Source organism: Netta rufina (genome assembly GCF_964035555.1).
Source record: "Netta rufina genome assembly, chromosome: 6".
In the NCBI taxonomy this organism is placed as follows: Eukaryota; Metazoa; Chordata; class Aves; order Anseriformes; family Anatidae; genus Netta; species Netta rufina.
Genome location: NC_140129.1, coordinates 21,504,605 through 21,522,328, shown reverse-complemented (window position 1 = coordinate 21,522,328; position 17,724 = coordinate 21,504,605). Strand labels below are relative to the sequence as shown.

At 34.3% G+C, this 17,724-nt stretch overlaps 1 protein-coding gene across 8 annotated transcripts in view; it reads left to right on the top strand.

Moving 5' to 3' along the window:
* The window catches only part of LOC311210771 (sodium channel protein type 2 subunit alpha), a gene marked incomplete at both ends in the record, with an annotated part of 55,078 nt that extends 37,974 nt beyond the window's left edge, over positions 1 to 17,104 (top strand). For all 8 annotated transcript variants that reach the window (XM_084288949.1, XM_084288944.1, XM_084288948.1 and 5 more), the window contains 9 exons: positions 114 to 268; positions 1,322 to 1,495; positions 3,599 to 3,721; positions 8,294 to 8,575; positions 10,161 to 10,214; positions 11,993 to 12,134; positions 13,220 to 13,344; positions 14,380 to 14,650; positions 15,909 to 17,104. In XM_084288949.1, coding sequence (XP_084145075.1) covers positions 114 to 268; positions 1,322 to 1,495; positions 3,599 to 3,721; positions 8,294 to 8,575; positions 10,161 to 10,214; positions 11,993 to 12,134; positions 13,220 to 13,344; positions 14,380 to 14,650; positions 15,909 to 17,104 — 2,522 coding nt within the window. The remainder of the gene's footprint in view (positions 1 to 113; positions 269 to 1,321; positions 1,496 to 3,598; positions 3,722 to 8,293; positions 8,576 to 10,160; positions 10,215 to 11,992; positions 12,135 to 13,219; positions 13,345 to 14,379; positions 14,651 to 15,908) is intronic.
* Between the last annotated feature and the right edge of the window lie 620 nt (positions 17,105 to 17,724).

Sequence of the window (17,724 nt, the reverse complement as noted above, 5' to 3'; positions counted from 1 at the left end):
TTCAAATATTGAAACGAAAGCCCTGAAATCCTCAGATACTTATTTACAACCATCTATTGTAGTACTACTGAAATAAAATAAATGACTTCTGTTCATTTGTGATTCACACTTAGGCTGTGTGCGGAGATTCAAGTGCTGTCAAGTCAGTGTAGAAGATGGGAAAGGGAAAATCTGGTGGAATCTGAGGAAAACCTGCTATAAGATAGTTGAACACAACTGGTTTGAGACCTTCATTGTCTTCATGATTCTTCTCAGCAGTGGTGCTCTGGTAATATCAATGTGGAACAATTGTGTCTATTTTAAGCAGCAAGCATTTAGAATTACAGTTAATTATCTAGCTACAGGTAACATCAGAATTTAATATCCAATTAATAAATGTTCTAGTGCCAACATATTTCAACAAGTATTTGGCATGTATTGTATTATACATGTAACTTTTCTCACAGGCTATGAAAGGAATTGGTTGGTGTGATCAAAATGTAGTGTTCATGGAAATAAGAAATTAGTTATATCAAACTGGTACTCACATGTTTCTATATTATTTTTATATGTTAGCATTTTTTTGTTGTTGTTTTCCTTGATTTCCTTGATTGTTTTCCTGTTCAGAGATACAATATGATTTAGTAGCTTCTTTTGACTTATACACATTTGTAATGAACCACAGCTGAGCTAGGAAGATATCAAGAACAACTTGAGTTGACAAACCAAGATGTAAGGTGAAAAAGTGATCCTGTCAGTTATTTGGCCAAATTGATGCTGAATCAGGTATGCTGAGTCAGTACAGAATTAGTTCCTCACATCAGAAGCAAAATATAGCGCACTTGTCATACTTGGGTTTCAAGGCACAAGGGATTCACTGTCAACATAGACCTTCTCTTTTGAAATCTCTGTTCAGAATTTCTTTGCAGGCTAGTGTGTATACTTTGGTTTCAGTTGTTAGTTTCTCAAAAACTATGTGTCACAACCATTATTAAATCTCTAATACAATTTTGATAATTTTGATATAAAGTTGTAACTATCACAAAGGAAATCCTTATGTCAGTAAGCCATTTCTATTCATTGAAATGAATGAAGAAAAGATTTTGAAAATTACATTATAGTAAGTTTTGTGGGCCATAATGCAGCTCAGCTGAGAGATAAATATTATGTTTCGACCCACCATTATGAAGACTACATTATGGAGTAAAAGAGAAAGTTGTGGTTGAGGGAAGGATATGCGGCTTAGCACCACAGATATCTTTTCAATTCAAATACTTTCTTGGTTACTCTATCCTGCATTGCAAATTGGGAATTAATATATCCTCAAAAATCTTTTTCACAGGCATTTGAAGATATATACATAGAACAGCGTAAAACTATCAAGACCATGCTGGAATATGCTGACAAAGTTTTTACTTACATCTTCATTCTGGAAATGCTTTTAAAATGGGTGGCTTATGGCTTTCAAACCTATTTCACTAATGCATGGTGCTGGTTGGACTTCCTGATTGTTGATGTATGTATTCTTTTTCATATTATGTATCACAGGCTCTAAAAATCAGAATACCATGTGTTTAAGAGAAACTTTCTGTTCTATCCAATGGAAGCTCTATTTTAAAACTGTTCACAGTTTTATTGTTTTTGTTTGTTTGTTTTTCATGTGGTACAGTTTATAATTATGTTCAGAAAAGGAAAATTATGTAGATATATGTATTACTCTAGAGATGGTTTGTTGATACTCTGCAGTTTTATGAAGTTGTAGAGCTTTATTGAAATGATGATTTTTTGGTATTTTTTTTCCATGTGGAAAATATGCTGCTGTGATCCTCATTAGTTTTTACTATACAGGGAATTTAAGTATTTCACAGCAATTTTTTAAAACATTTCTAACACTCTAATCAATTACTGTAAATGTCCTATCACTTACTCAGTGAAAGGAAAGAAAAAAACTGATGGGAACTCAATTCCATTTTACTACTCAGTATTCTTGCATTGCATGTGCAACCTTAAAGAGGCACTTATAGATCAGCCCCCTTGGAAAGGGTACTCAAATGATTTTCAAAAAGGCTGCACCACCAAGAAGCAGATACACATTGTCCGAAGTAGGAGGAGTGTCATAATTCCAAGTCTAAGTGACAAACAATAGTTCTGGGAAGCAAAAAATGGAAGTTTACCACACAGCAGACATTCATTTCCCATCCATCCCCAATAGCCTGACTACATATGGTCTCTCTCAGTTCTGCATATGTAATTCCCATGGAATGCATGGTAAGAGTTTGTCTTGAGTCCTGTGTTCACTCATTCTGATCAGCAGCAGAATCTTTTGGAAACAGCTATGTTTCTGTGTAAGATTGCAATGGATAGACCATGATGTCTTTACTACACAGAGCTTGACAAAATTCTAATTTTTATATCCATACCAGCATTGCAGATCCTATGATAAAATGTGGCTATGTGCCACGTTATTGTTCTGTGATTGAGCCTGTACCTCTGTAAAACATTTAATGACTCAGTCATCAGATTGTGTAAATGATCTTGATCAGTAGAATTCTACAGAGACTTCGTGAATAATACTTTACACTGTCTTTATATGTTTGTTGTATTTATCAACAAATATTTAAGTCTTATTTGATAATTTGTGGCTTAGTTGCTTCTGTGAACTTTATAAATATCTTTCTGATTTTTTTTTTCAACCTTTTTCTAGTGCAGTTGTTTGCATGAAAAAAGTAGTAATTTCTGAAGTATTTTTTAAGTGTTTAGTCAGAGGAATGATATAACCAAGCAAAGAGATTAAATTTGGAAATGAAAGAAATGAGAGAACAGGAAGGCTGGAAGAGGACATTAAATGGAGAGTGATAGAAGTTGTTAATTTTCTTTACTAGGGCCATCTCTTCCCAGTGGTCTACTATAAATGCATTTCTAAGGATTATTGATGAAAGATAATTGTATTATTTATTTTACAGCTTTTCTATTTTATTTACTCATCTGCCTGCAGACCAGACCAGCGTTATACAAGCCAGAATTGATGAAGTGGTTAAAGGAGTCACAGGGAATGTAATGAAGTGTGGATATGCCTAACAATGAAGCTCCTACCATTGTCTAACAGTTGGTTATCAGTTTTGATTAGTCTGGTTAAATCTGAACAGCACTGGTAGCTATGGCTGTTGAATAAGATTTTATGGACACTAAAAAGTTACATTTGACCAAAGACCAGGTCTGAATGTGTTTTTTGAGAGCTATTACATTTTCAAGTTCTGAAGATACCATGGGAAGTCCTGTCCTAAATTGAGCGTTCCAATTCACCCAGCTTCTGGGAGTTTTCTTTTTGCATGTGACTTCAGTTTTCTTTAAATACCACGAAATGTTGACTGGTTTATGTGATTTTAGAAGGCATTTTTATACCATTCTGCCAACATGATTTCATCAACAGGTACCTAGAATACACTTTTATTCTACTTTGTCTGACTTCAAAAATCTTTTTGCATTATAGAGGAATTCCTGGAGAAAGAGGTTCACCCTTGAATCTTCTTGGGAAGTTCAAGGCACACATCATCCCCACCATATGTATCAAAGGATATACAAGATGAATGAGCACTATTGCCTTTCTGTTTTTGTGTAGGTCTCTTTGGTTAGCTTAACAGCTAATGCCTTGGGCTACTCAGAACTTGGTGCGATTAAATCCCTTAGGACACTAAGAGCTTTGAGACCTCTAAGAGCCTTGTCGCGATTTGAAGGGATGAGGGTAAGAAAAAATGAAAGAATTCAAAATAATGCATGCATACACAGAAACAATGCATGCAGAATAATCAATGATAAATCCATGCAGAGATGCTACACTATCATCTTATATATTTTACATTTATCACTAACATATAAGCAAAAGGCTTCATCTGCTTATATGAATTCATGTGTTATTGCACACATTGTTAATTTTATTTAGATCCACTGGCCTTTCAGCCAATTTCATATTTTCCTGAAGGTACCAAAGATTTATCAACTGCATGGATCTATGGGATTTTACTACAAGACTGAGTTTATCCCATATGATTAAATCCTGTTATAGTCAAAACAGTTTTAAAAAACGAAACTAAAAAAAAGTGTGTAATAAAAGTGTGTGCACATACACACACATATATGCATATGTGTATTTCATACAAGTATAGAATATCATCCATTGTCCGTCAAAAATCTTTTAGCATACTCTTATATAAATATTGATTGGCAATTTCTGTTACAAATCTATTTATTTTTAATGAATCAATATATTAAGAAAATTGGCCGTTATAAATGTCTTCTCTCATTCAAATTAAGCTTGCGTTCATTTGAGACATTTCTTGTGTATTTCAAAGAAGGTGCTAGTGTTCTGTTTTTATGATTTCTGGCTTAAAGTGGTTGCTTATTGCTTTCTATGTTGATTTTAAAATGTTGATTATAATCTACAGAGCACTAAGAAGCCTGAAAACATATGAGGAGACTTTCTGTTGCTGATACAGTTGGATATATTTGAGAAGTTACTGTCCACAGCTGTTATCACCTTATCAGTTACCACAGCTGAGACCCTGATTTGCCCAGCTAGGCTCTCTATTTCAGTGCAAAGTCAGATTGATTAGTTTAAATCACGTCTTTAGTGCACTGAAATGAACGAAAACCTTACATATTCTGCTATGACATGAAAACTCTAGAAATGTTTCTCCTATGGTCAGTGGTCAACAACTACTATAGAAGACATTTCTGGCTCCTGCCAGAAGGTGTTTGTGGCTTGTACCTTCAGGGCCCATCTGTCTCCTTGGGGCATATTGCTATTAGTCTAATTAGCAAATGCACATGAGCTGAAAAAATAAACTATAGCTGTAATTAAAAGAGATCCTTGTGTGAGCTCCCTACTGCAACCACTGATCTTTGACACCCCAGTTTACAAGCTTATTAGTAAATTTATAAGTCAACCGTGATTTGGTGAGATTCCAAAGAACATATGATGCTATGTATGTGTGGAAAGAGAGCCCTTCATGAGAATATGAATTCTCATAGTTTCCTCAACATAACATATTTTTCCTACAGCATTTTTTGAATAAGTTAGAATGTCTGGGTTCTAAGTGACTACATTTACTTTTTTCTCTTCTGAGAGAAGAGAAAAGAGTTCACAACAGAGAAAAGAGAAGAGTTCACAGTTGCAGAGAGAGCAAAGCTTTTGTAATTCATTGTCACCTGTGTTTAAATTGGCTAAAAAGGACACCTCTTTTCAGTTAAAAGAGAAAAAAAAAATCCTTCTGAACTATGCTGAGAAAAATGTCAAAATTTGGAATACTTATATCAAATATAAGGCCTGTCTAAAACATTAGTAATATCTTGCTAAAAGCACATTACTTGTTACTTTTTAATTAGAATAATTAGAGGAAAAAAAAAAAAAAAAAGAAAAAAACTTTGTGCAGTAAATTTCTGAAGTGGCAATTTAATGAAGTAAGGTAGAAAAAACAAAAACAAAAACAAAAAAACACTTTTTCTCATGAAGGTTTAAGGGTACTTTTTAATACTGTAATTTCCATGTTGATATAAACTTTGCCTACTGTTTTAATCCAGATCTGCTAACTGTATCTTTCTGTAAATCATACAGATAATGAGGAGATTTATGACCTTAGCAAAAGACATAAGAAGTAGTATATGAAATTAGTTAACTTCAGACTAAAAATGAGATATCTTTGTCAGTTAGGCAATTAACATTGGAATAACATTTCTATGGATATAGACACCTTTTGTTTATTTAAAGAAATTTCAGACAATGTCTAAAGATACAGTAGCTCAAGTTGGTGAAAAAAATAGTTACAACAAGATTTTAAGGTCTGATACATGGAAATTGATGATGTTTCATCATAAAAAAGTTGTTTCTTTGGTATTTATTATCCATGAAGTGAAACGATGACGATATAGTATGGTGTACATATTTGCATGGGTACTTAGAATTACTTCCAGTGACCCTTGTATTTTTTACATACATGCAAGAAATTCCATTTTACACATCTAAAATTTTTAATCCTCCATACTGTTGGATACCCTAGGATCAGGGTTTGTTGTACCTACCCAAACTAATAATTAATAGAAAGCATTCCCCCAGTGGAAAACATATGGTGTTTCTCCTGTATCTTTCTATCATGACTATTGCTAAAGGAAGTAAACTTTAATTTGCATGTGAGACTTCATAAAACTAGCTTGTGTATATATAATTAAGAATTATGCTAAGACATGATCTAAGACATACCATGCTGACAAGACATGCATGCTTATGCTAAGACATGGCTATGCTGTGCTCCAAATGCTATTACTCACTGCCCTGTTGTGATAGGCACGTACTAACTTTTTCCTTCTAGCAAGTAAAGGACACTGTTTAATCTCTCTGGAATGCTTTCCGTTCTTTCACATGCATTGTTTTTTTGTACTACCCCTACTTCCAGTGGAAGCCAGGAGGTGACCAATTGGTGTTTTCCGTGATGCTCAACATTACATTTTTGGTATTTTCAAATGATTCATATTTCAAGCTGATCCTGCTATAGCTTCAGGATGCACACTAAAACCAGGGAAAGTAAATCAGATGTAGAAATTCAACAGTTGTAGAAAGAATAACATAACTGGACCTGCAGCTGTAGTAGAAAGAGGAACAGAATTCTCAGGTGTAATAAGACTGAAAACTAGAGGACAAATATCTTCAATAACTTCATATCTCAATGATTGAATAATATTATTACAGCTAAGGAATCTAGTTCTATTTTTTATTAGAAGAATTGAGATACCTTTAAATAAGAATATTTTCTAAACTAATAGATTTTTCTTTTAGAAATAATGTTTATTATGGTATGTGATTAAGGTATGTGGCAAAAACAAAAAAAAAAACAAAAACAAACAAACAAAAACAGGTCAGCTTGAAGCATGGGAGAGTTCATCTACCATTCTATACAGTTATAGAATAATTTATATAGAACCTAATTTGTTCCAGCTTCTAAATTTAATAAAATAAAAAAATACATTGAAGTTGTATGGGATCTATAATGTTTTTCAAATTATGTATCACTACAAAGATATATTATTTTGAGAGGAATTAAAACCTGAAAGTGCAAGTATTTCTCCTTTACTTCAGCTTGTTTACTATATGGTATACATGATCGTGTATACCTACTGTAGCCTTCAAAGGTTTTATTTTCTGTCAAGTAAAATAACAATGAATGAAAAGTGATCTACTTAGATGTGATCTACTAAAGTGATCTACTTAGTTTTTCAAGTAATTGATTCTATGGAACCCATGAAATGTAAATATAAACATAACGCCAAAATATTTTACAAACAGAAACAGTGTAGTATGTTAGATCTGTTGGAGTACCTATATCATATAAGTGAATTTTTTAAAAGAAAATCTTTGTTAGGTTCTATGGAGATTATTCAGTTGTTTTGGAAAAATGAGCAGAGGTGTTCCATAGTTATTGAATTTATGTAATTTATATTATTACTTACTTACTTATAAATAGATTCAAAATAGGAATTAACTAATTTAGGAGTTAATCAATTTCATCATTAAATAAATCATTCTCATTCATAATGGACCTACTTTCTGCCTAACTTTTTTTTAGTTTTTGATTTTGTCATGCTTTTAATTGTCATTCATCATCATACATTAACTCTTTTTCATACTTTTCTTTCCTGAAGCCTTATTTTTCCCAAAATTCATTAGGAAATTAAATTAAGTCTCCCCCTTGTTCAAGTCTTAATTGCTGCTTACTTGAACGCTACCAGCTTTTCTGTGATAGTCAGCTATTCTCCTGCTTTGAAAATATCCGGTCTTCTGCTTTTATATATAGTCATCTAAATGATTATGGAGAGACGTCCCTTAGTTGTCTTTTATTTAAAAGAAGTCTCTACATTACTTTCAATTAAAAAATGCTCAATAATATTGATTTGGAATGTTTATCCAGTAAATACTTAATAGCAAAAAAGATTTTTGTGCTTGATGCAGTCATCAGAAATATTACTTCTACTGTTTTGCAGATATAAAGTAAATATTTTTAAAATAATTAATGCTCTTATTTTTTAGAGTTTCATTTTATCTATTTTTCTTTCCATTATTTCAAGCTACCATTTGCTACAACATTTCCTAGTACTGCTGTGTTTTTTCCTCTGTGTTGACATTTTATCTTTCTTATTATTTGTTACAATCCAAAAAATATAATGCAGTTTAATACAGGATTATAACAAGGTGTTACATTTAAGGAAGTCTGATGAAGATAGTGGTGCTTGTGTTCTTATAATGTCTCTCGTTTTATTTGTACACTAGGTGGTTGTGAATGCCCTCTTAGGAGCCATTCCATCCATTATGAATGTGCTTCTTGTTTGCCTTATATTCTGGCTGATATTCAGTATCATGGGAGTAAATCTATTTGCTGGAAAATTTTATTACTGTGTTAACACTACAACTGATGAGAGATTTGATATCAGCCAAATCAACAATTACAGCCAATGTGAAGAACTCATAAAAAACAATGAAACTGCCAGATGGAAAAATGTGAAGGTTAACTTTGATAATGTAGGCCTTGGTTATCTTTCTCTGCTTCAAGTGGTAAGACACCGCTCCTTAATTTCTCTTTTTATTTCTATTTCTTTTTTTTATAATATATCTGTTTTTAATTGTAACAGTCAAAGTTATTTCTGTTTCTTTCATTTAGAGATCTTGTTCTTCACTAGTTTGTTTGGTATACTTATAAAAAGCCTTAAATAAACTGTGGAGTATGTGGGAGTATGTGTTTAAAAAAAAATATATATATATATATATATACCCAAACATACATATATATACATATATATATATATATACACATGTATATGTATCTAAGGGACATGTATGCAGAAATGGATGTTTAAAATATATAAGGTGTATTTTTTAACCTTTCTTCAAATATACATCAGTCTTGCATCTCAGTTCAGCTGATTATACTGTATATTTTATGCATCTACTTGTTGGAAGGCAAGTTTGATAAGCAGGAAAATTGTGAAAAAATAAGTAGTCAAAATAATATACCAATAAGTCAAATAAAAAGCAAAAATGAACTCTAGAAATAAATCGAGCAGATGAATATCAACACTATGGGATTCCTCTGAAGCTGGAAGGAGCTCAATTTAAGAGTTTAGTTCAAAAGAGCTGAACTGTCTGGGGCACCTGGGGAGGTTTGGTGCTTTCAGATGAGATCAAATCTTTTACTTTGTGAGTTTCCATACTTTTGTTGATATTTATATTCCAGTTTACAAAAATTTTATAAAATTTAACTTGTGTATTAGTCAATTCCTTAATATATTTTACAAGATTCCAACTTAAAACCGCTATATGCAAACATGCTTCCCACATGCAAGATACTTTTTCTTTGCCAGTGATTCTAAGAGTCCTGAGAATTCAAACTGGAGATATTTCCCTTACCTTTCTAACTTTTAGGGCTATGATATGTCCTTTTGATTTGGGATCACCTGTGCTAACATCCGCAAGACTGTATTTTAGGGAGGTATTCATAAGTGATAAGCTCATTCTTCATGTATGTATCATTTCTAATTAGTGTTAGTTAATTGTGACAAATCTGTTGTCATGGGCATGGAGAAATTAGTAATTCCTGGACCAGAGTGCAGTTAATTCCTGTGATTTACAAAGGTAAATAAACTTGCACTCTTGCTCAAAAACTGTGGAGCATCACTGTGACTGTTGAAAAGTGTTATCCATTAGACCCAAAAGCTGGTATTAGTGTAGATAATTCTACAACTCCACTGAAACAATACAAAATGTAGAGGCTATACTGACTCATAAAAAATGTAAGCAATTCAAATCTAACTCACACTATCTGTGTTGAATCTATATCAAGTACACCTTCTTTTCTCATAGACAGAAACTAACTTTTATTTTAGGCATTACTCATAAGAGGTAAAAATTCTTAATTTAATAGGTGTTTTGTGTCTAGGTCAGATATTAGAAGTTGCTTGTGATCCTCATATATGGATAAACATAAAATATAAGGCAAAATTTGCCTATTAATTTTACAATGTGCTGATGTTTATGATACTTAGATATGATGTTCAAGATGCTTAGTCCTCAGCTCTTAAATGTTTCTGACAACTCATTTTCCTGGAAAAGCATGTGATAAACACCAGTGTTCTGTTTATAGGCTACATTTAAAGGATGGATGGATATCATGTATGCAGCTGTGGATTCTCGCAATGTGAGTATACTCCCATGATTTCATCTGTTCTGACTGTGGGAGCTCCAAGTGTTAAGACCATAATCTTAACATCTTTCAGAAATAACAGTAAAAATGAGAGAACAAAGAGTTATTACAGTTTTATTGTTAGTGAAAATGGAAACCATCAGAAAAATACAAGACATGAAGAAAGCAGAGGAGCAGTCCTAAATGATTCCTTGTTCTCTATGGTACAGTTGGACCAAAATTCCTCAAGTTGTACAGCAGACTGAATTATTGTCATGAAATGCTTTTTTCCTCCTCTCATTATATGTGTATGGAGGCATTACTTAAATTTGGAGACAGGCATTTCTTGGAGATTTTAGGAGCTAAAGAAGAAAACGTAAGACTGAGTGGGCTATAACTCCAGTGAGAAGGACAGGAGCTGTGATTAACTTCTTTCTAAAACACTCTCCCCTGAAATCGGTTTCCTATATTAACCTCAAAGAACACCTCTTTTTGAGCTCTCTTCCTGCTGTACTTAAACCAAATGCTGCAGCTTTCCCAATCATTGCTCCAGGAGTTGAACTGTGGGGAGTCTTCTGAGACTGAAGCAGGGAAGAGTTTGCACCAGTCTGGGTAGCTATGTAGGAAACCCTTGTTTGACGTTGTGGCTGCCATTCCTGGCTGTATGCAGCAGCTGTGCTGTCTTCCACAGAGAAGGGTGATGAAGGTTGAAAGATAACTGGCTTTCTTGTATATGTGGGCTGAAGGGGAGTGTCAGCCACAAGGTGCCCTGCCCTGCTCTGCTTTATGGTGCATGTGGTAAGGGTGATTTTTTTGATTTTTTTTTAAGTCCCTTTGGTAAGATTTTTAACTTTAGTTTAAGATTTTTTTGGTAAGATTTTTAAGTTTAGAGATGATGGTTTGTACCTCTGTTTTTTAATTTTATTATATTTAATTTTTCTGAAGTTGAGACATTCACTATGCTCAGCAGACAGCCTGGGTTCTTTCCTCATTTGTTCCTATTCTTAATTTGACGGGTGCATTTTTGTATCCTTTTGTCTTTCCCTTGCACTCTTGGTGCTAGTTGTGCTATAGCTCTAAGTAGATAACTGAATAAACTATACTGCTAAAGCCCCAACTTTTTTGTAAGCTACAGTCACAGCAGCAGTTCTGGTGTAGTATAATAAATATGCATAGCTCTAGCAAGAAAATACGCTTACTCTAAATATTGCTTGGATGACTCTCTTTAGCCTACTTAGGCCCATTAAGCTACAAAGTGCTGTAACCTGACCAATGTATCCTTTGAGTTAAAACTCAGGTAAAAACAAGGATACGCTGCAGGGAAAGTCAGACAAAGCAGTGAATAATAAAACAATAAATGAAGAAGTTTTTCAAAAATGACAGTTCATGCTCCAAATACTGAAATCCAGGGCAACTTACTTAGTGTCTGTAGCACTGAAAGCTCCACAAGCTGGGAGTTTCCAACATGATAAAGTGAAATGTTCATAGCTTTAAAAGCTGGTGTTTCTGGTTATCTGTAGACTGAGGCAGATGCGCTATACTAATATAAACCAATTGTGCCTTCAATATTTATTCTAAAGTCATATAGCATTTTTTTAAAAAAATAAATAGCAAGTTCAATACCAAAGTCCTTTGTCAAGAATGTTATTTCATAAATTGCAGATCAATAGGATCAAGGGAACTTGACCATAAGAAGTAAAGATCAGAGTGGCAGAGCCCTAAATTCTTTTAAGCAGCTATTTGGTTCTGTGTCCACAGTTAAACTAAGGCTTAGTGTCTATGCCTTTTTGCAGGTTTTGGATCAGCCTAAATATGAAGATAACCTGTACATGTATCTTTACTTTGTCATCTTTATCATCTTTGGATCATTCTTTACCTTGAACCTTTTCATTGGTGTCATCATAGACAATTTCAACCAGCAGAAAAAGAAGATAAGTACTTCATCATTATTCAGAAACAAAAGCCAAAAAATGCATCTTTTTGGTCCACACACAATGACTTTCTCCTTTTTATTTTATTTTATTTTTTTTTCTATTTTATGATAAATTAACATGCTTTGCATATTAAATACATTCAATTATTACAGGAGTACAATTTCACTTGATGAGTGTTTTGACAGACAACTGACAGCACAAGTCTGTCCACAGTTAGTGAAATACTCAATGTCATCTTTGTAAAGGTGTAGATATGGGTCTGGAGTCTAACAAGATCATAAGAAGGCTAAACATTGAAATAGCTAAACATAGCTATAAAAACTCTTAGCTACATTATTGTCATATCTCAGAGCTCAACCCTAATATTGTAGTATCTTTCTTTGTATGCTCTTTAGTCTTCATATTTTATCAACACTTCATATTTTATCAACACTGCCTCAAAAGGTATCAGTGTTTCAGCAGCAGAACTTAAGTAACTGGAAGACAAAATGTTATTGACTGGTTGAAGTGCTGTTGGACAAGTAATGAAATTGATTGAGATGGAGAGCTTTTTTTTTTTCCTGCTAAGTCCATGTAGCGGTTGTAGGATCTCCTGCTTCAAGTCCTGCCTCAGTGTAGGGAGAGGAAGAGGTTGTGAAATATGGTTATATGACCAACTGCTAATTCTCCTTTGGTATCATAGATGGCAACTCTGAAATTTTGCCAAAATGTGCTTGAGAGGAAAAACAAGAGAAGGGGATTGGAATGTTTTATTAGCTTGTGTCCGATGAAATTTAGGAATTCAAAGAAAAAGCACCTCTCCTTCCTGAAGACTCCCATCCTCTCTACCTCCCCAATGGAAACCAGAGATCTACCACAAACATTTGAAGTTCAAGATCCTTTCAAAAAATATCCTAAATATCAAAAGTGGAATATGTAAAGCATTTATTTTGTTACCCATATACTTATAATTGATATAAACTTATAGAACAGGATTTCCATGTCTGTCTTAATTTTTCACACAGATGAGAATGTGAACAAGAGTGATTATTACTATTCTATATTCCTGTTTATAAGTAACCAATGGGAATATGTGATTGTAACCAGTTTTTCTCTCTTTGCTTTACTTTGGAGGTCAAGATATTTTTATGACAGAAGAACAGAAGAAATACTACAATGCAATGAAAAAGTTGGGTTCAAAGAAACCACAAAAGCCTATACCACGACCAGCAGTAAGAATAAAAATTTTGTCTTTTTACATCTATTTAAGAAGTGTTTCAGTTATGCCTTAGGCTAAATGAAGTTGTAAGCTAAAAATACAAGTGATATAAGAAAAGGCTTAGTCATCTGAAATCCAAATTATTTGTCCTTTGCATTCTAAACATGAAGGATTCTCTCTTCTCTTTCCATTTTCCCCCCTCATTTTCTATCTGCTGGTGGCAATGACATTTTATGTGGCATTTTTTCAAAACACTGGTTTGACTAAAACAATGAACTGTGACAGTGTATTTGTCAAGCTACGTGATAGCCTCAGGGCACAGGCTTTTTCAGTCACCAAGTAAGACTCTGAAACTGGGGGCAAGTTACCATATCATTGCCTGAAAAAAAAGTCCTTTTGCCTCTCACATTCCTGTTGCACAATCCATACAATGGTTTGTCCTCCTGCTCTCCCCTGGTGCTACAGAGCAGGGTTTGGCTGGGGCAGTGATTCCAGCTCTGCAGTTCCACTTTGGATTGTGGAACCTACTGAATGGCCCACTCAGCTATCAGTAAGTTCTCTGTAGCTGAGAAATGCAACACATTGTTTTAAAGGTCACCTTGGTGGCATGAAGAACACTGAACTCTGTGCTTGAAAACTTTGTAAGTTTCCCAAAGTTTTCTGACAATTGAAGCACTATTAACTCTTAGACTCTTTACCATACCACCTTGCCTTTGTTTTTTTCAAATTTTGTCAAGTTAAGCATTCAATCAGTAGTCTTTGTGACCGAAGCTTACAGTGAGCTGGTTTGAGGTGGCAAAGTCACCTTTGCAATTTTAAAAAATGCACCATGCGTATTTTGAAATCTCCCCTTTAATGCTTATGAACATAGTAATTGCATTTCTATTTGATTTGTGTTTACATGTACAAATGGAAAAATTCATACAAGTGAAAGACTTCATAGAAGACAAAAAATCCCCTTCATACTAGATTTAGTTAATCTGTAGCAATTGAAAAAAAGAAATTTTGCCCAATGCTTACTATAATGAATCTTATTTTTTTCCTCCAGAACAAATTCCAAGGCATGGTATTTGATTTTGTAACAAAACAAGCATTTGATATCAGTATCATGATACTTATCTGCCTTAACATGGTCACAATGATGGTAGAAACAGATGATCAAAGTGAAGACATGGAAAACATTTTATATTGGATTAACCTGGTGTTTATTGTACTGTTCACTGGAGAATGTGTACTGAAATTGATTTCACTTCGCCATTACTACTTTACTATAGGCTGGAATATTTTTGATTTCGTGGTTGTCATTCTCTCCATAGTAGGTAAGAACAATTCATTTTCATGAAATGGCTATTCTGGGGAAACTGAAAATTAATTTTGGAATGTAAAGTCTGTTTGCATTTGGGTTCATCATTGTGATTAGAAACTCTGACTCCTGTTTTTCTGTCTTCTGATATCTTATTACCCCAAAAATAACTGAACATTATGGTAAGAAATTTTTATCAGTGTGCTTCGTACACTCTTATTTTTACATTGGTTTAAATTAGACCCTTATACTGAATTCAGTAGAAATTCCTCAGCATGGAAAGAAATCAATAAATCAAAGGCAATTCTGATACAAAATGACAGTGGCAGTTGCAGGAGAAAACAGAGTCCTTCAATCCAAAAGTAAAATCTGTGTGGGACTCTGGGTAGGCTAGCATGCAAGCAACTCAGACAGCAATGTAAAATCCTAAGCTTTTTCAGAGTTTTGTTTGATCCTAAGAGGTTTTACACCAGAGCTAATGTGAGCAAAGAAGAAGCAGAACTGAAGCAGACATTGTAATAAATATATGGTTCTACTGATCTTTTATCTAGAGCAGAAAACCTGAAAGAACTTCAGCAAAAGTTGTTCCATTTTAATTGTCAGAACTTTAATTTATCATTTTGTCATTTTGTATGGAAACAGGATTTATTTAGTATTTTTCTGCTTCACTGAGGCCCATGATATAATGCTCTTCAATGGGTTCTAGGAAGCCGTTATATTATCAGCTTATTTATGTTTTGAATTGCTGTGTCATTAATGCTAGACTTGTGATCACGTTATTTCATATGTGACTAGGAAGTTACAGTTCTCTTTGAACTTATTTTATTTGAATTCCATAACTTGATTACATCATTTGAATACTGCTATAAATATGATCTTTCATATTAACTGGCATTATTTTTGTTAAACAGAAAGCTGTTCTGATCTCACTATTTGCAACTCTACATGCAGCAGTTACCAGTTTGTACTAAAAAAGATTGCCATTTTGTGTCTGTTTGCATATGCATTTATACAGTTAATGCTTAGAAATGTCATTGACACAGTTTTTCCTTATTCTGCAAATTACTTCAGACTTTCTGTTGGGATTTATGGATTTCAGTAGCATAATAGATGCTAAAGGTTTTGCAAAACCAACTGAGTGGCTAGAAGCTGAATTTCTGAAGACTCTACAATTTTCCTATTCTTAACATTCTACAGTGTTTGTAGGATAAATCTTTAGCAGCAGCTTTTAAATGTAATAATATTATTTACTAATTTAACTTGTTTTTCAACAGGTATGTTCTTAGCTGAGATGATTGAGAAATATTTTGTGTCCCCCACTTTGTTCCGAGTCATCCGACTTGCCAGAATAGGTCGAATCCTGCGTCTCATTAAAGGCGCTAAGGGAATCCGCACTCTGCTCTTTGCTTTGATGATGTCTCTTCCTGCTTTGTTCAACATTGGCCTGCTGCTGTTCCTGGTCATGTTTATCTATGCGATATTTGGCATGTCCAACTTTGCCTATGTTAAGAGGGAAGTTGGGATTGATGACATGTTCAACTTTGAAACATTTGGCAACAGCATGATCTGCCTATTTCAAATCACCACATCTGCTGGCTGGGATGGTTTGTTAGCCCCAATTCTGAACAGTGGGGAGCCGGACTGTGACCCTCACAAAGATCATCCGGGGAGCTCTGTTAAAGGAGACTGCGGCAACCCTTCCGTTGGGATTTTCTTCTTTGTCAGCTACATCATCATATCCTTTCTGGTAGTGGTGAACATGTACATTGCTGTGATTCTGGAGAATTTCAGTGTTGCTACTGAGGAAAGTGCTGAGCCTCTGAGTGAGGATGACTTTGAGATGTTCTATGAAGTCTGGGAGAAGTTTGATCCAGATGCAACACAATTCATAGAGTTCAGTAAACTATCAGATTTTGCAGCTTCATTAGATCCTCCTCTTCTCATAGCAAAACCAAACAAAGTCCAGCTTATTGCAATGGATCTGCCCATGGTAAGCGGTGACAGAATTCACTGCCTTGACATCTTGTTTGCTTTCACAAAGCGTGTCCTGGGGGAAAGTGGGGAGATGGATGCCCTCAGAATCCAGATGGAAGATCGTTTTATGGCAGCCAATCCTTCTAAAGTCTCCTATGAACCAATCACAACCACATTAAAGCGGAAACAGGAGGAGGTATCTGCTGTCGTTATTCAACGTGCTTTTAGGCGTCACCTTTTAAGGCAAAAAGTCAAAAAAGTTTCATGTATATTTAATCAGGATAAAGGTAAAGATGAGGATGATCTGCCCACAAAAGAAGATATGATTATGGATAAACTAAATGAGAACTCCACTCCAGAGAAAACAGATATGACCCCATCCACAACCTCCCCACCATCCTATGACAGTGTAACAAAGCCAGACAAGGATAAATATGAAAAAGACAAATCAGAAAAAGAAGATAAAGGTAAAGACAGCAGGGAAAGTAAAAAGTAACACAGAATTATGTGATAAACTGTTTACAGCCTGAGAAAGTATGTATTTGTGTCAACAGGACTCCTGTAGGAGGTACATGCCAAACTGTCAGTTTTTACATATATAAATATATATATAATTATATATATATATAAAAGGTCAGTGCCTATAACAAGACAGTGACCCCTCGTCATCAAACTGCAACTCTGTAAAACAGGGTAACATCTTGACAGGAGGTTGTTGTTTTTATTACCAGCTGACACTGCTGAAGAGAAGATAAAATGGCCAATCAGACTGTAGGGATCGGTTAAAAAAAAAAAAAGGTGCGAACCTATGAATCTCTGTGTTTAACATGAAACACTCGGTATAAAAATTGTATCCACTGTTTGCATTTCAACAGCCACATTTGCCATATTTTTACAAAAATCAGTGTTGGTGAACTTATCATTTTTTAATTCACAGGTTGTTTACTATTATATGTGACTATTTTTGTAAATGGGTTTTATGTTGGGGAAGGGGTTATGAGAACCAGGTGTTCTACTCTCGGATTCTCTATAATGTACAGACAGAAGTGATTTGCATGAAGGCATGCTGCACTTGTAGTTCATGCATGGAAAAACATGACGTCGCACAAAGCAGCA